Source organism: Falco punctatus (genome assembly GCF_963210335.1).
Source record: "Falco punctatus genome assembly, chromosome: 2".
Taxonomy (NCBI): Eukaryota; Metazoa; Chordata; class Aves; order Falconiformes; family Falconidae; genus Falco; species Falco punctatus.
In genome coordinates, this window is record NC_137581.1 from 114,181,625 (window position 1) to 114,208,575 (window position 26,951).

Consider the following 26,951-nt stretch of genomic DNA (forward strand, 5'->3'; position numbering starts at 1 on the left):
GGATTTAACACCCAGGAGGCAGGCGGGTGGCAGAGTGAGAGAGTAAATAGCAGCAGATCAGGGAGGACCTGAAGTCAAGCAGACAATTAGCAGAGAGTCTGCAGAGGAGAGACACAAAAATAATTAGGGTAAGTGGTGCAGCTGAAAGGAAATGATGACATGAATAAAGTAGGCGCAGGTGCAGTCAGGGACATGGCAACTGGGTAAGTACAGAAACATGGTAAAATACTGGCAATCGCATAAATGTGATAAATATTGGGTAAATATGGGAATAACTGCTGAATTAGTTTCCCTGTTGAGGGCTGCCTCCAGAGTCATACTCCACAGCCATACAATGCGACCATGGGAGGCAGCAGCTACAGAGGGAACTATTACTTCCTCATGGGCAAAAAAATTTGCAGAGCCGTCATGGCAAGAGGCCCCTGGCAAGTGACACTGCCCCGAGGGGAGGCTAAAAAGCACAGGCAAGGAAGCGTGGCCCTTGTAAATTAGATACTTTTCCAAGGAAGCTGCTGCGAGATTTACTGGGAGACCATGAGTCTGCAGTGAGTTCCTCTGTGCTCCCTCTGCTTGGAGCAAACTTTATCCTTTCTTCCCATCCTTCCCTTCAATTGGAGGGAGAAACAGCAGCAGCCCTTCTTGGAGATCAAAGTTTTAGCAGGCAACAAAGACCTCCAAGGAGGCTGTTGCCATGGCTACTTTAGTAAGGGAGGTCTTATAATCACGCCAGTTTCCTTTGTAAGCAGCATGTGGCTGTCGCTGGCAAATAAGGAGGAAAAGAGGGGTAAAAACACCTTGGCAACAAGTAGCACTTCTAAATGGCGTGAAATAGGTAACCAGGAGTAGACTGGGGTAGGGTGAGGGGGACTGGACCCAGATTACAAAGGTGGCACAGGGCAGCAGCACCTAGCAAGGACAGGATGAGCATGTCAGCAGTGGGAGGATACGAGCAGCCTTCCTGGAGCAGCCTTCCTGGCATCAGCACCTTTCCTGGATTTTCAAGGGGAGGGCTCCTGTGCCAATCACTTCTTCACCTGCTGGCCCTACCCACCTTTGGTCACCAAGATGCAGCTCAAGGTCAGAGAGCCCTCGAAGTGAAGTTGCTTACAGACACCTCCCCAGCTGAGATCTGGCCCTCTCATCCCCAACACATGGCCAACAGCACTGACATCTCTGCCAACCACTGTGACCAAGTACTGGCTCAGATGCTACTGGCAGCTTGTCAGTGAAACAGAGCAAAATCCTAAAACCATCGTCTTGTAAGGGAAAATTCTGCCAAGAACTTCTCTGTCTCCGAAACCACATCAACTTGTATAATACAGTCTCTCCTGGCACACAAGAGAATCAAAACCTGGCTATGCTATATTTATACCAGCTATTGAGTCACTTTGCTGAGTAAGACCTGTCTTATTAGCATTGCACACCATACACATGTCCCAGTAGAGATTCTTACCCTCCCTGAAAGCCAACACATGCCTCTATTAGTACATTCATTACTGTGCAATATGCATCTACATTCTTTGCTACCTGTCGGCATTAGACTTAGTAGATTTTGGGTTTAGGCTGTATCAGTATTGGCTGGTAATACAAATTACTACCAAAGATGTCAGTTTAACAATGTTAAATGCTAGCTGACTTTGGAAATTAACAAAAACTTCAAGCGCTAATTGTTGTTGTTTAAAGCGTAACAACAGTAGGAGCCAGAGCTTCTAAAATATTAATTATAAAATAATATTTCACTAATATATAATTTATGTAGCATTAGCTGCTGAACTGGATGGGAAAAAAAACAGGCAATAGATGTCTTAGCAAAGCACGTGGATCACTAACCAAAGTATCAATCCAACAACTGAGATTAGTGGACCACTTTCCTGCCTCTTCCAGGAACTTGACATGTTCTTAGGAATGCAGCCACCACTTCATGAAGCATGTCCAAGCTATGTAAAATCTTGTAATGTAAACATTGCCAAGCTTGCACAGACCTACACATTTCAGGGTAGCCAGCTGTGCCCGGCTATACCAGCTTGGGAAAGGAGCAGTATAGCTGCTTTCACAGGACCCTGCAACTGATTAGTAAATTCTGGCTCTCGAAAAGGCGTACTGGGTTATACACAATCCCATGCAATTAAGCTAGACTGCTTCCTGATGTCAGCTGGGTCATGTGATGCTAAGATGGGCTATCCGCAGCCACTGCCTGTACTTCTAATTCAAAGGTTACTCCAGGCACCCTGCATCCACAGCACCGGTACAACTGCAGTTCCCTTCAACAAAGGCTGCAATGAATGACTTTACTGAAACCGACCGACATTCTCATATAAAAAGCAGTGCACAGGGACTATGAGTAACAGTTTGATTAATAGCACTGTCTGTGTTTCAAGAAGCAGGACACTCAGCTGCTAGCTACTAAGACAGCAGCTTTTAAGACTTTCTTAAATTCAGCCTTTTTGAGTCAATCACATTCGTTCTAAAAACCAAAAATGTATAAAGTTGCAAATGGCTTCACTAGTCCAGTTGTAATGTCAGCAAAGGGTTCTACATTTCTAGTAAACAAATCAGTGCAGAGAGCATCACATTACTCCTGTTGTGGAGTTGCTAAGCTCTGTACTAGCTTAGTCCTGCTACAGCAGAAGCAGAGTTCATACAGTTTCCAGCATGCTAGACCCCATCTGGAGATTTGAAATGCCACCAAAATACAAATATTTAATAAAAGTGTAATAGTACCTTTTAATTTAAATTCTTTCCTTACTTTACAGGAGGTTCAATGCCAGCCAATCTCCTCCTGCATCTCTGAGGCACAGAGGTTACTATCCCTCTTGCCTTGCCTGCACCGATTCTGTTAGAGAGGGTTAAAGTCCCTGACTAAGCAAAACCTACTGAATGGTCTTTTCAGCAAAGCACATAAGCACATGCTTAACATCAGGTATGCTTTATAAATCCTATCAGCTTTGCTGAGCACAAATGGATATAAATAAATGCTGTATGCTGTTCTGAAGTAGGCCTGAAATGAAGACAGCACATGGGATTCTCTCATGCTGCCTAAAGTTGTTCAGCTGCTTTGTGTGTCAACTGGCACATCCAGGTGATAAAACTCAACATGCAATGCCATCATGACCTAGGCTGACTGGCTACTTAAGACTTCACTGGAAGTCTCTGTGATCGCTTCCCTAAGAAAAAAGGATAATGTAATTTGCTCTAGGTTTTGGATTTTGATCCAAGTTGTGATAAAGCAGCTTTTGATCAATGTTTAATGGTGCAATTCACTGTATAAAAGCAGGATCCTCCACTTTTAGCTAAGCAAATTTCCATTAATTTATTAATGTTATTAGGTATCTGCCATTTTTGCCTCTCAGACCTTTCAAGGTTTCTACGTGATATTGAACTGCCCTGTGCAGCAGTACCTTTCCCTAACCTAAACACACCTTTCATCTTAGCATTAATATGAAACCACTAGAAGGGGTAATTTCCTGTTTCCTTTTCTATTCTGATTTTTCTGTCTACCCCCACTGATAACATGAGCGGGCAGAACCTCTGCTCTCTTCAAAATTCTAATCTGTGCTTAAATCATGCAGCAGCCCCAAACTAAGCAATGTAAATTATATCTGAAAAACCACCGTCAGCGGGGAGCAAACAGCAATGTGCTGTGGGAATGGCAGCATCTCTTGCAGACACTGTCCCTCCACTGCTCCAACCACTCTAACACAGAACATGGGTTCCAACCAAAGAGCGGCGAACAGCAAAAGAGCAAACAAAACTGTTTTACCAATGTCCCCTAGGACTGTGGAACCACTCCCGTCTACATCCATACTCACTGTCTGCCTCCAAGCAGTGGGATGGAATAAAAAATCTCCCAGAATATGACAGAGTATTAAGAAACTGTATTTTCACCAATGGCTGCTTCCTCCTTTAGCCATCAATGGGGAGAGGTAAAGGAAAAGAAATAAAAAATACCAGCAAAGGCAGAAGGAAAAGAATAAGGTGGGAAGGGGAAGGAAGGAAAGAAAATGGGAAGGTAACCTGGAATCGTTCCGAAACCTGGCATGTTGTCTCCATACACACTACCAAGAAAAGAAATACACACAAGCTGTGCCAAACAGCATGAGGCAGAACAAAGTATGCCCATGACAAGTATGCTTTCATGCTGCTGCCAAACTTCGAGTGCTTCACAAAGTGCAAGGTCAGACCCACAGGCCGTAGCAAACAGAAAATCAGGTGCAGTCAAGGTAATGCAGCCTAAGCTACATGTTTCCTCCCAACATAACCACAACAAACTGGGGCTGGGGTCATCATCAAGCCAGCTTCAGAGGAGGGGATTTCTTTGGTTTCTCCCCACATAGTCTTCTGTACACACTGAAAAACAGATTCTTCCTGTTACCATGGTACTGTTTCAACACTAGTGTCTGAGCACAGTTGCAGACACAAATAAGACACCAAATCCTGGACTGGAAGGTGAAGAAGGGACAAAATTCAGCAGCCCATCACCACGCAGCCAAAGACAACTCCTCTGGAGAGGCTACCTAACAGCTACCACTGCCACTTGGCAGACATAACCTCACCTGAACTGACACAGGTCAGTCTTGGACCTGTTATTAACTAGCACATGATACACAGTCACACTGTGGATTTAGGTAAGGGTGTAACATTTCCTGGAGGGATCCATCCTCCAGCTGTCCATTGCTTGACTGACACCTCAAGGAGTGAGGGGAGCTGATGGCGCTGTTAGAACAGTCACTCACCCATTCAGTCTGGTTTACTTTGTGATGACAACTACAGCTCCAAATATAAATGTCAATTAAACTCTGACCTTAGGGAGGGCAGCAAGGGCACTTGAGAGACATGTTCTACCGTATGCCTCTACGTACCACCTACACACCATAGACCCAAACTTTTTAACATTTCCCTTCACAGGACATACAGAATCTGTACACCCAACAACCATGTGAGCATGCTGACCAGACATACATTGATGTCAGTCAATCTTAAGGTAAGTTGGGAAAAACTCATCTTGCTCTCCTGGGGCAGTCTAGGCGTGAAATATAGCTGGCTCAAGGTGGTGTCAACAAATGTCACTGAAAGGCTCAACTCCCCCAGCTGGGATGGGTGCTTTTTTGACCTTACACCTGATTAGGGTGACTGTGAAACTGCACCCTGAACTGGACAAATATAATTAGGCAGACAGGAAAGTCTCCCAAACTGACACACTCAAGCAGATAAACATGGTGCTTCTTGACATCCTCACAGGTCAGAAAAGTAAGATGAAGGGAATGTTAAAAGATTTCAAAAAGCATAAAATTTAAGGTCTGGGTGTCTATTTCTAAAAGACTCTGTCTCAAGTGTTCACTTGGCTGCAAGTTTATTGTTTCATGACTTAAAAACAAGGGTTCTGACTTTCCACAGCCCTGCACCTTCTGTAGTCATTTACGCCTGTGGAATGTGTGAGCAGTGTGGGTGTAAACATTACTATTCTGGTTTGGTAGCATTTGCCACCCACTTTGCCTAGGTGTGAATGACTGCACAAGGTGCAAGGCAATGGTGAAGGTACTGCAGGGACTGTTTCACATAGATCTTACACCCATAGTAATACAGTGTACAGATATGTAGAGAGCAAGAGAGCAGAAGGAAAGATACATCAGCTATCTGTTGAAAAAGCAATCTGGCAAGAGGGCTTACCAAGCACAAGCAGCTCCACCGATTCCTCATTCTTGCCCTCCACATCATCCGGTGTGATAATAAGGCAGTAATAGAGCCCACTGTCTCCCCACATCAACTTCCCAATCTGAAGGTCTGCATCTGAAAGGCAAGAAAGAAAAGTCAGGCTTTTCCTCCAACACCTTTAGCAAGAGTGAAGTGTTGAAAGCACTGGGTCCATCTCCATGTCCCAAATCCATTTCATTTCCTTACTAAGAAGAGGGATTAACTTTATCCAGAATATTACAGTATTCAGGAAAAAACAACAGGCTGAGGACTCTGTGGCTGTCAGTGGGAAGACAGGTAACGCCACAGAGGCAGCTCACTCTGCAAGTGCCGAGAGCAGGAGAAGTAACTAATGTCACACTCTGTCCTTCCTATCACCTGGGGTCTCAACATTATTCATGCCATGCAAGAAGGGCTTAGACAGTGCCTCCTCTACAGTGCTTCAGAGACCTGCCAAAGAGGTTACATGGAGACAAAGGAAAATATTCCCCCTTGCTGAGGCTGATCACATGCCCTCCACACCAAGGAGCCTCTGCTTCTGGCTAGGTGGTCTCCCAAGTCAAGCAGAAGCCTTGTACTTTTGAGGGGCAAGGTTTCTCACACAGCCTTCCAGACCAAATGTGTAAGGACCCTGCTCCCCCCACCCCCACCATCTCCACCCAACTTGACTTCACCCCATGGAAATCTCTTCCTTTGACAATGCCCAAGGCTGTGTGGGTTCAGGTTCATGACAGGGTAGGCTGGTGAAGTCCACAGCTGAGCAAACACAAGCTGTAGGATAATTTTGGTATTTCAGAACTGGGAACAAATCAGTGGATTTTGCAAGGAAGAAAAACCTAGACTGCGGAGTCTGAATTCGTACCTCTCTCGCTGGCATGCTTTTGTGAAGGAAAATCTATACACAGAGCAATATGCAGAAGCCAGGAATAAAAACCTTCCACTTCATCAAAGGGAAAAACAACACTGTGTCAGGGTCAGACACCCACATGGAGTGGGATGAAGGGAAGCACTAAAGGAAATTACTTTTGGATCTAGGTTTGGTTGGTTGAATCCTAAATGTCTGGCATACAACAGCTCCCTTCCAGCAGCCTTTTCTAAGTGAGCTACCTGAACAATTACTGAACACCTCCAGCACCCCAAATTGCCAAGTGTCCATTCCAACCCTCACCAAGCATCCCTGGGGTAAGAGTTACCATGGACAATGCTGACATCTCTTTCCTTGTAGAAGTCCCCTATAGTGACGGCAGATCCTTGTTTGGAGGCCACGACACGGACTGTCCTCCTGCTGTCCACGCAGTCCAGGTAGGGATCCCAGTCCAGGTTCCTCTTGCTCATTGTTTGTAAACCAGAAGTTGCCATACCCAAAGCTTCTCCCATCCGGTCCTGGCAGTAAGATTTAAACCTCCACTGTACCACAGCTGGTTGGGTGGAAGAAGTAGAGAAATGGCAGCGGAGCAGAGCAGGCTGAAACAACATGGCCACCTTCTTCTTCTCAGGCACAGTGACCTGCAATCCTTCCACCTCAGCTAAAAGACAAAAGCATAAGCATCATATGCCTTGGCACTGCTTGAAGAGGGAGCTACTGCTCCTATCACAGCATCATTCTCCCCACATACATAAAATTAAAATGTCCATCTCTTTCAGGTGCTAGGGTGCAACACTCCTCAATGTATGTAAGCATGGACGTTGGCAGCGTAAGTTTGCTTTTCTCACAGCCTGCAGCCACACGACAAAATACTGCACGATGAGGCTGAAGGCTCAAATGTAGTTTGATCTGTTCTTATGATCCACAGAGACACTAAGACAGCAGCGTGATGATTCACAGCTTCTATGGCAGGTTCACAAAGAGGAAATGTTTTAGGGATGGCCATACTCCACTTTTACAGGTCAGCCAAGGGGCCAGATCCTTAGTTCATAATAATCCCAATGCAAAATAAGTCACATCCCTCCCAATTTCAGTGGCATCACACCTCCTCAGCCAGCACACAGTGCCTGGCCCAGCCTGCTGTGCACTGGTGCCCAGTTAGTGCTGCTTGCTCTGCCAAATTCTAGAGATGCATGAAGGAGTGGATCCAAATCATACAGCTCCTGCCAGGGCTGGCATGCAGCACTGAGAGAAATTGCTCCATGTGAAAGGTGCAGAGAAAAATGGCCCAAACACTCAAGTTTTTCACATTCTCAGGGAGGATATGGAATTCAACACGTAATGTTTATCTACCATTTGACAGGAGAGCCACAGCCTGGAGCTGATATATTAAGGCCTCTGAAAAGATGCATGGGACTGCTGCCACAGCCTTGCGTAGCTTGGGGAGAAGCTAAGAGTCAGTGAGCAATGCCTGCAGAGAGCCCTCGGGAGACCGAGGTACTCCATCTACCCACAGGGGAATGGCCAAAACCTTCCACACACGCCCTCATTGCTTCCTTCCTTTTTGACCTGCAGGCAGCAATGACTGAGAGCAACTACACAACACTGGAAACACATACTGACACCTTCCCAAGCAGGGATGTGCTGGCTGTGGAGGCACAGGAACAGCCCAGGAGCAAGAAGAGGGCATCTAAGAAAGGGGAAGTTTGTAACCAGTCACTCTCTCCAGCTGAGGGGCAGCAGGATCTGATGGCGCAGGTTCATATGACAAAAGGGAATCTGTTTCAATATGGAAAATGTTGATGATCGCACCTCCCTACACTCAGTTATCATACACCCCAACGCCCATAGCAGTGCCCAACGAAAAAGAGGACAAGACACAAGGAAACTTCCAAGAGAATAAAGCAGAAGAGGATGTTTACACAACATCAGGAGGGACTGATGGACTTAGGCGAAGCTTAGGGAGAAATGAAAGACTGAGGACAAAGAAAGGCTTCCTGATGTCAGGAAGCAGTAGGAAAGAAAGGGAAATGTCAAGAAAGAAGAAAAGAGTAAGGATAAAGTATCAGGGTAAGTATAGGAAGCAGAAGGGAACCAGGAAGCTTACATTCATCTGTAAGAAGCCGAAGAAGGTGTCCCAGCCTAGGTCAACACAATTTCAAAGGGCTGGAGCCAGGTTGCAGGAGATTAAGAAATGATGTAGAAAGGAAAGGAAATGGAGTCAGCAAAAATAAACCACCCACTCCAGAAACTAGAGATGAAAAGGAGATGGAAGCTGGCAAAAGAAAGTGAAATGACAGGCGATATCTTTAGGACAGGAAAAAAAAAAGGCATAGACTAAAGCACTGGAGCTTAAAGCAGACAGAGAGCAATAAATGCATCAACAGTATGACAACAGCAGGCATGAAGGGACAAGGTCAAGTGGGAGACTGCTGCAGATCTGAAAAGCAGAAAAGCAAGCAGAGATCTCATGATCAAGAGTCAGAACCAAAGGGAAGTGAAAAGGCTGGACCAACACTGGAATATTCAACAAGTTATCAATGTCCAAACTGTAAATCACAATGAAGTCTATTGAATACCAGTCAAGGGATAAAAAACACCACATAGACACAACGTAGGAGACAGCATATTTCAGAGAGGCAAGATAGTCACTGATGGTAACAAAGAGTTACTGATCTAGGCAGGACTTGACTCTGAGGACTACCTTGTGCTTGCATTGCACAGCGGTGCTACAGCATTTGCACAGGAATGCTGCATTATGCATACAATGAATGCATAGCATTATGCATATTGTGCTTGCGCCATGTGGAAGTTGCACAGGAGATGCCACTAGTTTTGCCAGAAGTGCCTGGACCCAAACCCAAACACTGAAGTGTGGATGTTCTCCAGAGTACCACAAAACATAGCTGAGGTCCCAACAAGATGCTCCCACAGAAGAAACAGGGGTATGAGGCAGCTCCTCCACTTTCCCGAGGTGTAAGCAGAGAGAGAACTCAAGAAGTGGCAGCTGGGACATTTCTGCCAGGGACTCGAGGGGCAGAAATGTGGCAGCCATGCAGCACTAAGAGAATGTCACCACTTGCTTCTCAAGGTGAACCAAGTGGTGATGTTGCCTTATGCTCTCCTCTCCAGAGACCTGTGCTTCCCTGGTTGCATCTGAATGCAAGAGACATGATGAACACCTTGAAAAACAAACAGGTGCAGGTCAGACCTATATCTGGCAACTCTGTGCTTGACCCCACGCAGAGTCTGTGGCCATAGCCAGCATGTGACATGAGCTGATCAAGTGACTCATCACGTTACTTCAGCTTCAAGGATAAAACAGTGACACAGTGAATATTTAAATCTTTCCCTTGTGAACGAAGTACACTGCTTAGTAAACACAGTGCTTTCAGCTAACCATGCACCGTAGCCCTCCTTCCCTGTTAATGAGATTAATGAGTTTGGCAGGCCAGGACTGCTTTAATAAATGATTAGCTGAGCTTTAGCAAATTCCCATCTGACTAACTTTCCCTACCACACCACCATGTGAATGTCTGTATCAAGAAAAGAAAAGAAAAGCAGCTTTGGGAAAACCACAGGAATTCTTCTTCCCAAAAGCATTTGGGAGATGTGCAATACATTATCCAGCATCTTCTATATCCTATCCCAAGTTCTTCATTAACTTTTCAAGTAGTATTTTCAGATTCTTTCGAAAAATAGCACTTAAGAGCAACACAATACCTCAGATTGAGAGACTGGAGCAGTGGAAACTCTAGATCTATTTAAGTCAAATTATATATAATTATATAGGGCTGAACTGGGAAATTATACACCTGTTATTTCCTCTGCCAAAAAAAAATTATCGGAATCGATTCACATTGTACGTCACCACTGTAACAGCATCCATCGAAAAGGCCAAGAGGATGTTTAACTGGCTGAAGGCAAGATGATGGCTTTACACCTATGAGCTACGCCCATGCATGTGAGTTACAGATTTCACATATGGAAGCTTAGGACTTCCTGAACCTCAAGAAGAAACTGCTGACCTCAAAAATCTTCAAGAGACTAGCCAAGATAAGAAAAGTCTCAGATATGTCACAGGACGGAACTCTGGGCTGTTTATATAGCAGAGCAAAAAAGAGTGAAAGATATTAAAAACGATGACAAGCTTAGTGACAGCAACGTGGTAGTTCTTTGTCTAGTTTAATACAAGTAGGACTAAAAAGAAAGTGAATTGTGCTCTGCTATGTTTTGACTAATGCAGACAGAGCAAGATTAGCCCTTATTTCAAAATCATCATGTAAATGCTCCAGAGCAGCAACCTGTTCATTGTGAATTTCACAATGTTTGAACTTTCACAAGAAGAAATCTAGCTCGTGGGAGTCTCATGACTACATGACAATTTTGCTTTCCTTCTTTCTTGATCTCCTAAATCCCCAGAAAAAGGTCTGCAAATACTAATCAAGTGCATCTTAAAGCACACAGATATCCTCACTCTCAGAAAATAAAAAGAATCCATGGTTATGTGTCTGTGCATGTGTAAATATATACTCTCAGAGAAAGAGCTTAAAAATAATCACACTTCAGAAATAGAATTGTATGGGCTTTGTTTGTTTCTCACTGGCAATGTGTATGTCTCTTTTCTCCGACTCTTTTCCTAAATTATCCTCAGATTACGCATTCAAACTATGCAATCAACATTACACACAAGCTATCACTAATACATTTTAGTGGTGATTAAAGAAAATTCCAGGAAGTGATTACAGAGGGGATATTTGTAAACTCACATTTAAGCCTTGTAAATCTGATCTTCCCAAGTGCCTTCCATGAGTAAAAGAGAGAAGGCAACTGAGAGGCGATAATTTAAGCTCTTGCTTTTCAGTTGCCTTCCGGAGGACCCTATGCCTCCCTGAGGCTACATGAATCCCAAAAAGATTTAGCTTCACAACACAGCCTCAAATTAGCCTTTATGAATACAACCGTAGACTGGTTTGGGTTGGAAGGGAACTTAAAGATCATCTAGTTAGAATAAAGGTGATCTGAAGCACCAATCCCTGTACAAGACGGCAAAGCCAAACACTATAGTTCAGTGTAACAGGTCTCATAGACACTGCATCCTTCTAGCATTAGGCAAGATCTGAGTCCAAGAAAAGGCAGCACACATTACTCTTCGGGTCAGCATGGGTCTCCCTATCTGTGCACGCATCACATCTCTTTCCTTGCAATTATCTGGCTCACACTCCCCCTTGCCTGAGGCAGGACAGCAGATGTGATGAAATTACAAAAATTACATCCCCCCAGTTTGATGCATCTTTATGGACAGGAGTGGCAGTTGTGCACAGAGAACAGGAACTCCTTGGACCCTGAACCAGGCACTTCAGGAAAACTACTCCTAGACCATACCTAAGGGCTTTGGCAGAAAAGCATACATTTATTGGTAAGAGACAGTGCTCCTACGGTAGTTCATGTCACTTCCCAAACAAACTGTTGGGCAAAAGGATGCCAATATCTCTTTTTTTTTGTGCCTTGGCTACTACACATCAATTAAAAGTATTCTTTCCCCTGCTGCTGAATATAGGCAAACCATCTGGACTTTCAAAGGTGGATCAAGCCTGAATCAGGAAGTGCAAGATCGGGGCTTCAAGACTGAAACGTTAGAGATGTTAAACAAATGTCTGAACAGGTGAATGGAGAGCCAGTGGGATCACTGAGATTGTGTTGTACAGACTTCTGTCTACTCATGCTGGACTAAATCCAATCCATGCAATTTATCAGCAAAAGCCATCACCATTGGATTTTGTTGAGTGGTTTATGGGAAATTAATTGGATGTCTTGGTCTGGTTCCTATCAGACTTGTGTTCTTAGCGCCGTGGCCACCAATTGTCAATTTTTTAGCCAGCAAGAAAGCAATGCCTAAATAGGTCAGCTGCAGCTGAGGTGAAAGCATGGTACTGCTTTTTACAGCTCTATAGCAAAACCGAGAATTTCAGCTCCCTAACTGCTTAACCTGGAAAGGGACAAAACCAAAGCAGTCAGAAAAAAGCATGGCCTTGCACACCCTGCACCCACAGCACAGAACCTCAATACAGAAACACTCCATGCAGGGTAGAGCCCAGACTCTGCAAGGTGACTGCAGCAGACACTGGACTATTCCTTGCCCTTCCCCATTCTCTGTGATGCTGTCCCCCAGGTGCCCCAGGCTCCTGACTTCTCTAGGGGAGTGCACAGCCCCAAAATGGCAGGGACTGCGTAAAGGCTTTCACAAGAGCTCAGGATATTTCATGTACTTTTCTAGGTATCAGCCTCTCTTCACCAGCTTCCCTGCGCTCATTACACTCTCTTACAACCTGCCCCTTCCACACCGTCACAGAAGTCACCCTGGATATTTTCAGGTGAATTATGTCAGCTTTGGCCATCAGATCAAATCCACCCTGTCTTATTACTGTCTGAAAGTTGTTAAAATTGTCAGATGGCTCCTGGTTTACAGTCTTGGTTCAGCATCCCTGAATTCACTCCCAGCACTATCGCTCAGCAACTGGTCACCACCAGAAGCCTGAGAATGAAGGAAAAGAAATGGGAAGAATCTCTCCAAGACTTACAACACCAAGCCATAACACCTGTCCTTAGGATAGCAACGAGATTCCCACTGGTGCCACTCCCACTCAAGGTGATCTCACAGGAATAAAAAGTAAGATAAATGCAAGATTTCTTCCAAGTTACACTATACTTATGCTGTGTGCAGCCAGACAAGGGAAATCAGGTGAATACTTCAATTCAAGGCAGGTAAAATAATCCATCCGTTTCCCTGCCTTCCCAAGAACTCCACTCAGTTGGCCGGGAAATAGCAAAGCACAGCTGTGCTCCGGCATGCCCCCTCTGCCTGCTCTCCTAAACTGTGGTTGGGAAAGCAGAGGTAGTAAATCTACCTGCCTTTGTACTACACCATTGCACTGCAGTGGCTCTTCTGCTTAGGGAGAGTAAACAGGTAGTGAGTGCTAAATTATTGGTGAAAAATTACTTAATAGGGAAAGCAGATCACATGTAAATGTGGACAGCCTTCTAACTGTAATCTTTCCAAGCTTAGCCTGAGTTGCGAAGCAGAAAAGAATTTGCTCTGCTTGTTCTGAAGATAAAACTGGAGTTCAGTCTCCAGTGTAACACTTCTCTCCAGTTTTAAATGCATTAGGAATTACAGCGTTAGTAAGAATAATGGTAAACACGAGGGGAGGATTCATTCCAGAATCAAGCTGCACTTGGTAGTTTACAAGAACCAGCTTTACACAGGGGCTTAAGGATACTTTGCAAATTTTAACTTCTTTTTCTAGAATGAGAAGAACACAGTCCTACACATATCCTAACCTGTGCCACTTCCTAGGAAGGAATAAAGGATGACCTGCTCTTCATCCTTTTGCTGTTGTTACTAAAATACGAGCTTTAGGCACGTGGGAGAGCAGGGCAGGAGGAAGAGAAGCCAAACAAATCCACTGTACCTCACACAGGATTTTTTGAAATTGCAGTAAGTAGTCACAATGCACAAAACCAAACAAAAGATAAAGGCAAAAGTCAAAAATTAAAGACAAACAAAGGACAGAGAGGAATTATTGCTGGGAGGAAAGGAACTATGAGTGCAAATCAGAAATTTCTCAGCTCACCTCAGGGGGGGAGGAGGGGACAGAAGAGGGAGAGAGTGCCTCTCTCTCTTTCTTGCTCCCTTTTGTCCCTGTCTTGCACTCTGCCTCTTACCCTGGCCCCTCCACCTCCCAACCCCCACTTCTCTTTCCCAAAGTGGAGTGTACCACTCTGAATGGATTAGGGCTCCTTACCTTGATGCAGACCTTTCATTCCTTTGCACAGCCACTGGGGAGAGGAAAATCTTGAATCCATGTTTGCTAGCCTCTCTCCCTTTTCTGCGCGCACACATACACGCTCACACTCACCCCCTCACACACACATCTTTGATTATTTGCTTTCTCTCAGCCACATAATGGGACAGCACCGCCTGCTCTATCACTGGGTGGCAGCTGCCAGCAGGAGGCTGGAGGGGAACAAGTGGATATCTCTTGGTGCCTCCATCTCTCGGCACACGGCTATGGCTAACCTGTTGCCTGCCGCAAGCCTTTGCCTGCCAGCAGTCGACAGCACCAGCAGCAAGCAGTCCTGCCTCAAAAGCCCAGGACTAGAGGAGACTGGAAGGTCTTCCTACCGCAGCGGTACCTCTCTCTCTGCACAGACCTTGCATGCTCCAAACAGCTGCCAATAATCATGAACTACCTTTAATGGAGGGAGAAAGGTGTCAACAGCCCAGCTTTCTAGCTTGATGGAAAAGTCCTGATCTAGCCAGATAATGAAGCTCTTTAAAAAGAGAGAGGAATGTTATGTCATGTTTATCTACACCCTGTACTCCTCTACCACTCCCTGGATGCTATTTATCAGCACACTCCTATGGCTAGCAAGAAAGCAGCGGTAGCTGTGGGTGTGCTGGCACTCCAGACCAACTCAGTGAAGCGGGATATGTTCGGAAGCAGCCAAATGGCAGGGAGGGAGGCAAGGAGGGAGGATGAGTTGGAAGCTGCCGAAGCCCCAGATGAGGCCATGAAACCCTGGAAGGGAGCAGTAGGCAGGCACCGGTGTTGAAGATGACTCAGAGTGAAAAAGCAAGGAAAGGGGTGGGTGGGTGGTGGGAGAGAGGTGTTATGACTAAAAGCCGAAATTTACTGCCTGTGAATCCTAAATCTGAATAGGAAGACAGAAGAGGCTGAGGTCTTTTTTGTGGGACACATTGGTGGTGGTGGGAAATATATGCCACTTAATCCAAGAGTGTCTGTTTCTTCTTTCAGCCTGTAACCAGCCTGCCTGGTGAAGTGAGCCTGCTGCAGCTTCTCCTAAAGCCTCCTGCTCCTGCCTGTGCCTGGCTGCTGCACCCGCTCAGAGGCGGCAGATCCTGCCGCTGCCCTGGCAGAGCCCCCTCTTTCCCCCAACTCCCGGCTGCCCTGCCGCTCTCATCCTGCTGTAATCCCTACCCTCGTCGTCCAGCTCTGACCCAGACCCTTGCAGCTTGTTCCCCTGCCCTCTCTCCCCGGCAGAGCCCTCTCCGCTCCCCGCCCCCCCCAGTTCCCCTCCCCCTTGCTTAGGGAGGGCTTGCCCGACCTCTTCGGGAGCCGGCTGGGCAAGGGGCGGCTGGCGAGCTGTGCCGGGGGAGGCAGCCCCGTCCGGCGCTTACAAAGGCCTGGGCACTGCCGCACCATCACCGGCAAGGCCGGATCCTGCCCCCTGGAAGCCGGGGCAGGGGCAAAGCAGAGCAGCCCCCTCCTCTCAGACCTCTCTCTTAGACGGCGTGTGCGGCCAGAACACCGGCAAAGAAGTTCCTGCAATTGTTCCCGACCCGGCGTGGGCGGGCGGGGGGAGAGGAGGGTTGCCGCCATCCCCCCCTGCACCGCGGCCAAGGACACTCCGGCCCCCCCGCGCTCCTGCTGCCTCCCCGGGCCGGCTCCCACCGTCTCCGCCACAAACGCGCTCCTCCCTCCCCCGCCGCCCCCCCCCCCCCCAAGCGCACTCCGCGGACCGAAGCGCCGGGGGCCCCTCGGGGCCGCCCCCGGGCCGGCAGGAGGCACCGGCTGCCTCCCCCCGTTCCCAGCGGGACCGGCCCCTCTCCGCGAAGTCTCCCCAAACTGCGCCGCGGTACGCCCCCGTAAAGACCCCCACCCGCCGCTGGCTCCCTCAGCAGCTTCCCGGGGCATTTCCCCAAACCTCCCGTTTCCATCCTCAAGAAGGCGGCAGAGCCCGCCGGGCAGGGCACGGCAGGAACAAACACGTCGGGGCCGCCCGCGGCCCTACCTGCGAGCCACAGCAGGACGATCCAGCCCAGGACGTGCCCATCCATCTTCCCGCGGGCCCCGGCGGCGCGGGCGGGCGGGCGGCAGGCGCGGGGCGGGGGCACCGTGGGGCGGGCGCGACCATGCCGCGGGGCGGCGGGAGAGGCCGGGGGGCGGCCCCGCCCGGCGCGCCCGCAGCCCCGCTCCGGCAGCCGCCTCCCCGCAGAGCCGGCCGGGCTGGCGGCGGCGGCCCGAGCCGTGCGCTCCGCTCCTCCCCTGCCGCCGGCTGCCGGCTCCCGCGGCGGCTGGGGAGGGGGGGCGCCTCGCCAGGCCGCCCCCGCGGCTGTCCAGGCGCGGCGGCAGGCGGGGACAGCGCGGCGGCGGGGCGCGGGCGGGGGCCGGCCGGCGGTGGGAGGCGAGCGGAGGACGGCGGCGCGGGGACACCGGCACGCACGCACGCCGCTTCCCGAAGCCGCTTCCCTCCCTCCGGCAAAGGCGCGTTTCGGTTGCCAGGTGCCGCCGGGGGTCACCGGGGCTCTTGTCCCAGCAGCGGGCACCAGGGCACGTTCCCCTGCAACTAGTTCAGCCGCCGGGCCCGGAGCGGGCACACAGACCCTGCGGGGCCGCGGCCCCGCGGCCCCGTCCCGGCTGACAACTTTGCTCAAGCGCTGAACATGTCCACTCCCATCATCAATCCTCCCCAAATTAACCTTGGGAAACGAATGTAGACAGTTCCAATTCTGAATTTCCCCGGGGTTTCCACTTCCAGCATTGGGCACTGCGACTAATTACTTTAGTTTTAGATGAAGAGGGGATATAATTTTAGATGAGGAGGAGGCGTTCTGGCTGTTAGCAATGGACAGCTGAGTTGTGGGGTGTTAAGTTTTCATGCCAAGATGATATTGGAAGGGGATAGAAGTTTTTTGGGAGGAAGGGGACAGGCAACTAGAAATCCAGCTAAAGAAAATCACTTTTTTTAAAAGATGGATCTTGCTCTGAAATTAAACAGCCCTGGCCACCGTGGACCCATGTGTATACATATGTACTGTACCAAAAAGTTCTAAGCTTTGTGCACAAGTGAAATAAGTCAGTGGAATCATTCATAGGCCTAGAGCTGGCTAAACAGTGGCATGGTTTCTGGGGTGGCTCAGCACCAAAGAGAAGCACCTTTCCAGCATGGCACTCACCCTTCACAGCATCCAGCACAGCTTCCTTTGGATGCTGCTCATCTTCAGGCACTTTTCTTTCAGGGGCTTTGCTGGTGTTCATAAGTGAAGTTTGGATTTTGCAGACATCAGTGATTCACATGAGAGACGGGAGTAGTCTTCAACTTCTTTTCATCTGGAATTTCCCAAAGAATATAAATTATTTCGATTTTCTAATGCAAAGTTGGGCCCAGAAGGGAGTTGTGCTAGGTATGCCCTGCTACTAATGGCAGGTGCACCAGGATGAATGCCTGCACTAAAACTGTACCAGCCATTTGCATTCCAGCAGGTGTTTTCCAATTGCCTGTAGATTCCTCATAGTTTTGCCTTTCAGACTGGACTTCTCTACGGGCAAGATAAGCTTTTTTCACAAGCGTGAATAAAACCAGATCGATAATACCTGAGTGAAAAAGCTAAACAGGATGTTTGCTATAAAAGATGCGTGGAAACATTTTAGTTGTTTTTCAACAGTCATAGTCCCTCTTAATAAAGTGGAATTAGAGAGACAATCCCTAGGCAGCCAGTCTGGTTTTAAGTGTTTTATTCAGAGCTATTCAGTGTTATTTAAAAATACTTTTCACAAAGAAGTTTATTTTTATTCAACATTGCTTTAAAAAGAAAATACACACCCACCCCAATCAGTGTCCTGATGTTCCTCTGACCTGATACACTATGAATTTAACTGTTTCGCTGTACTAGCTAAAAGCCACTATTAAGATCTAAGACACTGTTATGCTAAATATCGTACATACACAACAGCACATGGTGCTGTTCTCCTTCAGCACACAGTGATCTGACACCCCACTGCTTTTGTGCATATTTGCAGCTGGAACGCAAAGCAGAAACTCTCCTTAGGGCCACAACTTCAGGCTCCAGAAATACATGTAGTTCCAGAAGACTCAGATGGAGTTACAATACTTCACATCTGCTGAGGGCCTGCCTCACCACTGTTACCTTTCCATAGGTTATAATTCCTGAAGATTTGTATGGGCTGAGTTAAGACTCCTAAAAGGTAAACACGAAGCTATTTTTCCTCTCCCTCCCCTAACCATTTTTCCTGCTAACCCTCAACATTTCAAGTGAAATCCTGGTGCCTTGCCCCTATAACTTAATTGGCCAGGAGTCTGATCCAGAGTTCCTGAGACAATGTTGATATTATCTCATCTGTTTAACATTGGGAGCAGTACAATCCGTTATGCGTCACTATTGTTAGCTACTCCTAGCTTTTTGCTTTTTTTTTTTATCTACTCCAGGTTTTGCAAATAAATTTGGCATACATGGTTTTGCTAAACTTTTGACTCACAACAAAGGAAGGAAAGATTTTCAATACAAGGAAACACCATTGTTTTGCATGTAACGTTGGATTTATAGCTGCTTTGAAATTTTCGTATACTCAGACTCACTGTACGGTTCCTTCCCACTTAACGTGAGCTATCATTTGTATATACGCACATATGATGGATGTCTGAGCCCTGAATAGATGTTCCACATCTCTGTAGACCTTTGATCTGAGTATTGCAACATCAGAGCTGGCTTAATAGTTAATGTTGGGATGTTGTCTTTCCTTTTAGCCAGTTTTTCAAAACAGAAAGCTGCATGACTGCAGTTAGCCCAATCTCACCTTCAAAGCTGGGTAAATTCCTATGCAATTAGCTAGATCGCTTCAAGCCACAGCCCAGCAGGGATTCTCTGTCCCCTGGGAAACAGCATACTGGTAGCCTTCCACCTTCATCTCCCTCGGTCACTTGACAACCTTGATATGGGATGACCAAATTCCTCATGCCCCTTCTGCATAATTTAGCCCCAGAAGGAATCGGAAGAATACCACGCTACAACACTGTTCGATATAAGTGATACCGTGACTCCATCTGGAGCAGTTCTCCTCCAAGCGATGGGATCATGAACAAATTGGGGTGAACAATACAGAAACAAACAAACTTACTTTTCACTCATGCTGTAGCAGCTGCTGGCTCTTTTCTTGCCAACTGCTTTATTCCTCCCTCCCTCCTTTCATCTGCCAGTACCAGTCTTTTGTGGTCATTTCCTTTGTTGATAAGCAGAGTCAGCTTGTTAAGTTACCAGCAACGGCAATGATTTACACCAGCACCTCCCTCAGAATGACCCATCTCAGCAACATCCCTGAAAACTGGCTATGCTGCATGAAAATACTTCTCTTCATGTGTACTTTTGCACATCCATTAAGCCCCTTGGATTTCCCTTGTAGAAATTTCCATAGAAACAGTGATTTCAACAGCTTTCTGGGATGTCATACTAGATTCAGCCATTAGACACTGTTCTCTTGATTTAGTATTGAGACCAGCATGTTACAGAAGCTATTAGATGACATATCATAAAATCGTAGTGTTTAGTGAGCCTCTTCAGAATAGCTACTAACTAAAACTTTTCCTCGTTTGCTTTGTTACACTGGAATCTCTTATTAATTGCTGATAGCTTCACAGCAAGACACTGCTGAAATATATGCACTCTGTATACGTTGTTTTTTTCTGAGCTGCCTGGGCTACATCTGACAGCACAATAATACAGAGCTTTATTTCCCATTAACGTCAAGAGTGAGTGATATGGATATATAAACTGCTTTTGTTCTTAACCATGATGTTTGTACCAACAAATGTTCAGAATATTTAATGGAGAAATTTTACTTTCTCATTCCAATGAACCTTGAGTTCTGTAATATGAATTCAGCATCCCAAAACCCCCAAGAGAACAGCATTTTTCTATAGTACTCACTCCTCTGTATAAATTTCCTGTGCTGCTCCTGATTCTGTTTTAGACATCAAAAATCATAGTGTACCTTTGCTACACTTTCAGAGGGAAACTGAAATTTTCATGTAAGTAAAAATGTGCATCAGCAGTAAGTTTGTGAAGTTACTATATAGGCACACAGTTGTAAATGAATCATCCCAGCTCACAATCTTTTGTGTGTCATTGTGCAAAAATACACTGAATAGGAATAAGACAAACTCTGATTGCATATCTACAGATAACGAGCTGATAAACCCTCTATGGTTTTGGCTGCAGAGAAACTGTGGGCAGCACAAATATCTTCAGGGAGCTGGAGTTCACAAACTGGACTTTTGTGATTGTCTAATCCAAGTTTCTTAATAAAAGGCCATATCACTTCACCACACTTCATCCTGTTTTAAACTACACCATATTTGTTAGAAAAAGAATCACAAAACACTTCGGGTCGGAAGGGACCTCACACTCCCCTAATTTCATCTAACTTCACTTTCTAGTAGTGCCAAGCTAGATGGAAGGGCTGCCTTAAGGCATTTCTGAACAGAGGTAACAGACAGACGATGATCACAGCACCCTTAACATTCTCTCTGGAAGTTCAACAGACTGTTATTTTGCTATATTCTTGAGCTAACACCAGATCTGGAGAGAGCATCCCAGGCACAGTTGCTAAAAGCATGAAAGCAGAAGTACTACAGCATCACCATTCCTGCTTAATATTTTTGTTTATCCTTCCAGGGATCATGCTGTTAGTCCTTTTGATATTGCATCACATGCGGAGCTCCTCTTGGTGGAGATCCCACCACATTACTAACTATTCTCTCAGTCTTTGTATCATTTGCAAGTATCTGTGATGACTGTGTTTCCTTCAAAGGTACCAACAAATATTTAGTAGTATGCAGCCAAAAAATTACCTAAGAAAGAACAAGCTTACTGAAAATGTGCAGTTACAATTCCTCATTTTAAATTACATTTTGAGACATCCTAAGCTAATGTTTTAACTGGGGACTGGATGGTCTCTGTACCATTGCATTTCTTTGATTTAGTGTTGTGTGGTCAAGTCACGTGCCTCACGTGTCTGAATGCATTACCTTTAGTAACCACACTTATTATCTTTTTGATGCAATTACAAACCAATGTGACAGGATCTATTCTCTGCAAACCCATGTTGATTGGCATTAATTATATTACTTTTCTTTAATACATTATTGGAGCAACTCCTGTATCAGTGATTCTATTCTTTCGCCTGGGATCCCTGTCAGTCTGACAAGTCTATAATTACCCAGGTCATCCTACTTAAGGCCAGATCCAAAACAAGACTTTGGAAAATTTTTGGTACCTAACATGTAGAAGAACAGCAATGTAAAAAACCCTCATTCAGCAACAACGTGAGACTGAAAATACACTGTCTGAAAATCAACTGTCAAAGCTGACTACATGCTTACAGTTTTGCTTCTCTGCATGCCCAGATAGTCCCAAGCACATAGATGTCCAACAAGGACCTAAGCTAAGGCTTACATACATCCAGGTTGTCCCAGCCAAATCCCTGTTTTCCACCTGAAAACCAAGCCTTATCAGATAGTAAGGATTTTCTAGTATTTGTCGAGGATACTGGAGCAATGTGATGGTTTCATTGGAGCCACAGCATTAAAGATATTTGAAATTTATTGAATAGAGGGGATGCAGCTGTACCATACACAGGTAGCTGGTTGCCACTTACCTTTTAACAAGTTTAGTGGTTCTGGGACGTGCTGGTCAGCAGGGTTACGCACTTGCCCAGCAAGTCCCATGCATCCCACAACCCCATGACCTGCTGTACTGCAACTCCCAGCACAAACACAACTGTTTCTGAAGAGCAAACAGAAGCACAGCAGCTGTCACTCAAGTTCCCCCAGAAACTTGGAAGAAACATGCTGATACCACCTGTGAGGCCTGATCCAGAACATTCACAATAAATCTAACACTCAGCAAAGCCTTGCAAAGACAGGCAAGGGAACCAGGCAGGGGGATATGGCTCACCTTTTATAAAAAGGCCTCCTGACTCCTAGGTGTTCAAAGTTACAGCCTTAATCGCACAGCTGAGAGGTAAGGCACTCCCCGCTCCTTTTGCAGTCGTGGCACTGTTCAGAAAGAAACCCAAGATTCATTAGGTGAAAAGGAGTGCAACCAAGAGAAAGCTGATGGCTATAGCTTACTGGTAAGTCATTCACCTAAGGAAGGGGAAGCCTGCAGGTTCTGATTCCTGAAATGGGTATGCGTTACATATGAAACAATAATAATTACTGGACTGGAAAGGCAAAGTTCCCACTTTGTATCACACTCCAGGGAAACCGTAGGTTTAAACCCTCTATAACCAGGCTGAGAAAGACATCAACTGTGCAATTATGTGATAAAAGCCCGGTTACTCACCCTCAAAGGGGTGCAGAGAGACAATGGCATGGAGGTAGCCTAGATAATACCCTGCCCTGGCTCCTCCAACACCTATCACAAGAGCCATTAGCCCACCAAAAGCCCATCTCCACAAGTCCAGAGGAGCACAGGGACACAATGACATACGGGAACCCAAACTAAGGACTCAGAGGAAGGGAAAACCTGTCCAGGCCCCTCCAGGGGCTGTCCCAGGAAAGCCTTAGACCCAGCGTGCAGGTATGAAGCCCATCAAGATGAGTCAATACCACAGCAACTTTAGGACTGAGAGGGGCTGCAGCCTACAGATACAGGACATGTTACAGGACGTAAGGGAAGAGCATTTTGGGATTGCATAGGACTTCTTATGGGATGGTTAGGGTGGGAATCAAAGGCAAAGAAAGAGAGAGATCTAGATGATTTGGGAAGGAGCAAGTGTGGGAAAATAGAGGTATAAGGGGATAGAAAGGTCAAGTTGTATATGAACAGTTTGCTTGGTGATGTGCTTATCTGCCATGCCCTGCACCTGCTCAGCACAGCCTGTTCCTATCTTACTAAATTCATTTATAACTCTTCTTCTCAGTGAAGGACTCTCTACTTCAGGTGTATGTGTGTGTATGGGGTTCTAAGCACCAGCCTCTAGTCAAGCCATGAGTTGGAGAGCCCGTGTGCCTGGGTGACACTGACTGGAGAGACAGGAATGAGTCGACTTCAGTGCTAGCAACTGGAATGGGACTGCAGGTCACAGGGGGCTCCATGTATCCATGGGGCCAGCAACTGGAGTGAGAAGCTGGACTGGGACCACAGGCACCATGTCCCTGGGTGCCAGTGGCTGGAGAGACCCAAGTGAGTGACAAGAAGTGGTGTCCACTGGAGTGGACCAGGGGTCAGAAGCCCTTACATCAGTGGTGCCAGGGGGGAGTGCACATACAAGTGTGTTAGCATTAGTAATGATCAAGCTGGAGTAGCTGGTGAGAAGGTGATGTGCCCTGAAAGCCAGGGAGGGGGGTGCAGATGGTGCATCTCTAATGGAAAACCCACAAGAGGAGCTGGCACATTAGACTGGGAATACACGATCGACCTCCCTTCAGTTGGACCTGGGAGTGTGGATCTGCATCAGCCTCATGTCTCTTGGGCTGATGGATTTGGCCTGACTCCTCTAACGTAAACACTAAATATTTCACTTTGGGGGAAAGTGCTGTAGCCCTAGACCAGCAGATTAGTGGGTAGCAGCAGATGTAGTCACTGCCATATTTTTAGAATAACTTTGCTCATTCTTTCTGACAAACAACTGTAAGACATACCTTGGAAAGATTATAGCCATGAGTCCTGAATGAAAATACATTACTGGCAGAATAGTTCCAGACGGCTTTTCTCTCTACATAGTACTAGGGTGCATAGACCCTATTTTGAGATATCTGACAAACTCCATCCACAGGCCCCTAAATCTGGAGCTGGGTTTCCAAGGCCAGGTACCTAGGAGTTAAGTGTTGGCATATCGAGTCATTTAATTGAACTAAGTGCTTTAAAAAAAAAAAAAAAAGTGATACATAAATACTGGCACAACACTTGCTTTTATCTGCTGGAATGGCCCCAGTGCTACAAAAGTTATTTACAAATCAGTATAAATGGTCCAAAGAACTCCTTTGCCAACTAAGTTAAACAATGGACAATCAAAGAGTTAAAACACAAGTTCCTTCAGAGATGCTGGGCTCTCCTCAGAGCCCTGGGGAAGAATACTGATGATGTGATGTGATGCTCTGAAGATGATCTGTTCCCTGTTGTTTCTCTGCCCCCCACCCAACATAGGAAAATCTTTTCTCTCTCCCCTGCTTAGGAAATTTTGTTTTCCAACCACACCTCTAGCCCTAGGAGAGCTATTAGTGGAGCCTTGTGTTTTTCAAACAGTTGAAGCACACATTATCTGAATTTCTTTAAAAGGAAGGGCTGCTAAAGGGTAGGTCCCAAAGCTGCACAGGAGAGAAAAGAACATGATGTGAAGTAAAACAACAGTGAACAGACACACTCCTAGCAACAGCTCTTACAGTAATAGAACAGTAAATACTCGCCTTTCTGCCTGAAAAACTAGGCTCTGTGCAGAAGTTTGTATTTACAAGATGCAAGTTATTTGTTGCAGTCCCTCCTCAGAGATTAATTTATCAGGAACTAGACTGGAATATGAATGATTTTCCACAACAGTGAAAGTGACTTTAAAAATGCCCAGCTGCTCTCATTGAGTTTACATCACTATTTTATACATTTTTAACACTGTGATTGACTCCTTCTGTATGTTTAACAGCAAATTTAATAAGTGGTTCACAAACATAAAATGAGCTGTTTCACTGGATTTGATCAAGACAGAACAGCCTTCAGAAGACTAAACTGAGCTAGGGTTTAACCCTCAGAGAAACCAGCCACCAGTGAGATGCAAGAGCAATCTGATCTGACCTTACCTGCCAGCAGTTCCAGCAGTGACAAACACAATCAGCTAGGCCAAAGATTTAAGCCTAAACAACAGTACCTCCTTTAGAGCTAAAGACGCTATCTAGAAGATGAAAAAAGCAGCTAGACTGAGGGGAAGAGGCAGAGTTTTCCAATGATGTAGAAATACATAGCGGTGTTTTATTGCCATTTTTATCCTCATGTCTCATAGGTTTACAGTAAAATCTAGAGGACTCTGGGATAGACGATTGGAAAGAATTTTCCAAGTCAGGGCTACATGATTTGTTTCTATCGAGACTGTCTAGGTAACTCCATTGAAGATGGCTGCGTGAGAAGCAGCACGCTAGCTCTTGTTCTGCTGTACTACACAGAACTGCAACCACATGCAGGAGATCCCCCAAAAGACGAGGGGAACTGTGAGGAATGTGGGAGACATCACACGACTGGGACAAGCAAAACCTGGTCAGGATTTAATTAGGGCCTATGGCAACATTGCCAGTTCAGTAACCCTGTCTCGTGTCAAATGTAGGGTCCTCTGTTCCAGGCAACCAGATTTCACACTCCCTTCTCTAAACTGATTAAACTTTGTTTTAAAGGCAGTTGTGGTTATTGCCCTGCTAATTTCCCTTTTTTTTTTTTTTTTTTTTTTTTACTATTGCCAGTGAAGATCATTTGGTTTTTGAGCGAGATGAATGGAAAGCTTAAGGGAGGAAACAACTCATGTTGCTCATCAAGGTGATGCAGATGAGACTATTTCCAGCCTTTATCTTATCTGAACTGCTGCTCAGGATGCAAACTTTCAGTGAAGGAAGTGTCAAGTTATGTCAATGAGATAGATGAAAGGGGTAAAAAAACCAACCCAAACTCAGAGTTTTGTATAACATGGGCTCCCAGTGTTTTTAATAAGCAATCCTGTCTTTCCAAGCACATGCATGCTCTTTTACCTCCTCTTTTCTATGACATATCTCAAAACCAGACCCAGGCCTATTAACTTAAGTCAGTCCTCACTTCCTCCCCCACTCCTTCCTGTATCTACTGGGCCCCTACCCCCTTATCTGTCACCTCCTGTTCTCACCCAGGTCCTGAGAGCGCTTTGAGTCCTACCAGAAGCTCGGAGTAGGCCCGTCACCACGTCCCTTGTCTCACAGCTCCAGCCATCAGGGAGCAGCGGGGGCCAGGGCATTCCAGGAGAGCAAGGCCGGGAGCCAAGGCGTCATGCAGGCAGCAGGGCCTCTCTGGCCTAGATGGAGTAGCTGTAAGCGATGATCTATGTATCTTCAGAAATCCTACATACATGGCACCTGTACATGTACTTCAGATACGGAATTCCAGCTGATTGCTGCTTCTATTTCTTCTTGTTTGTTTATACATATGAACATATCTATTTGCATAAACGTAGGGACTCTTTGTAAGTATTTTACTAAATTGCATACATAACCTAATTCAGATTGAGAGGATATAGACCTCTCAAAAAGCATGATCCTTTTATTCTGAAAAATCTGTATATTACCAACTCGTGAGGGTGGCCAGCATGCATTTTGAAAAGCCTGCAAGAGCTTGCTTCAAGCCGCTGCTCCCATTACAGATTTCTTATCCCCCAGCACCCAAACGACTTGAAAAAATAAAAGAAACAAACCAAAGAAGAGCCAAACAACAACCAACCCTGCCACGCTCTCCACGAGGTGGTAACACCCGGGGTGCCGGCGGGGCACGAACCGCCCACCCGCGGTGCCGCCAGCGCCTCAGGCCGGGCAACCATTAGGGCCGAGGGCGGTGCTCCCCGGCCCGCCA

The 26,951-nt window shown here is 46.3% G+C and overlaps 1 protein-coding gene across 7 annotated transcripts in view; it reads right to left on the reverse strand.

The window, feature by feature from the left end:
• The window catches only part of ILDR2 (immunoglobulin like domain containing receptor 2), a 46,196-nt gene extending 26,641 nt beyond the window's left edge, over positions 1 to 19,555 (reverse strand). Inside the window, exons 1-4 of one of the 7 annotated variants that reach the window (XM_080374556.1) lie at positions 19,498 to 19,555; positions 16,373 to 17,691; positions 6,885 to 7,217; positions 5,668 to 5,787 (exon numbers count right to left, since the gene is read on the reverse strand). In XM_080374556.1, the coding sequence (XP_080230682.1) occupies positions 5,668 to 5,787; positions 6,885 to 7,217; positions 16,373 to 16,418 (499 nt within the window). In that variant the 5' untranslated portion in view covers positions 16,419 to 17,691; positions 19,498 to 19,555. Of the gene's footprint in view, positions 1 to 5,667; positions 5,788 to 6,884; positions 7,218 to 16,372; positions 17,692 to 19,497 lie in introns of those variants that run through there. The other 6 variants (XM_080374553.1, XM_080374551.1, XM_080374557.1 and 3 more) reach the window with 6 other exon arrangements.
• Positions 19,556 to 26,951: the final 7,396 nt, after the last annotated feature.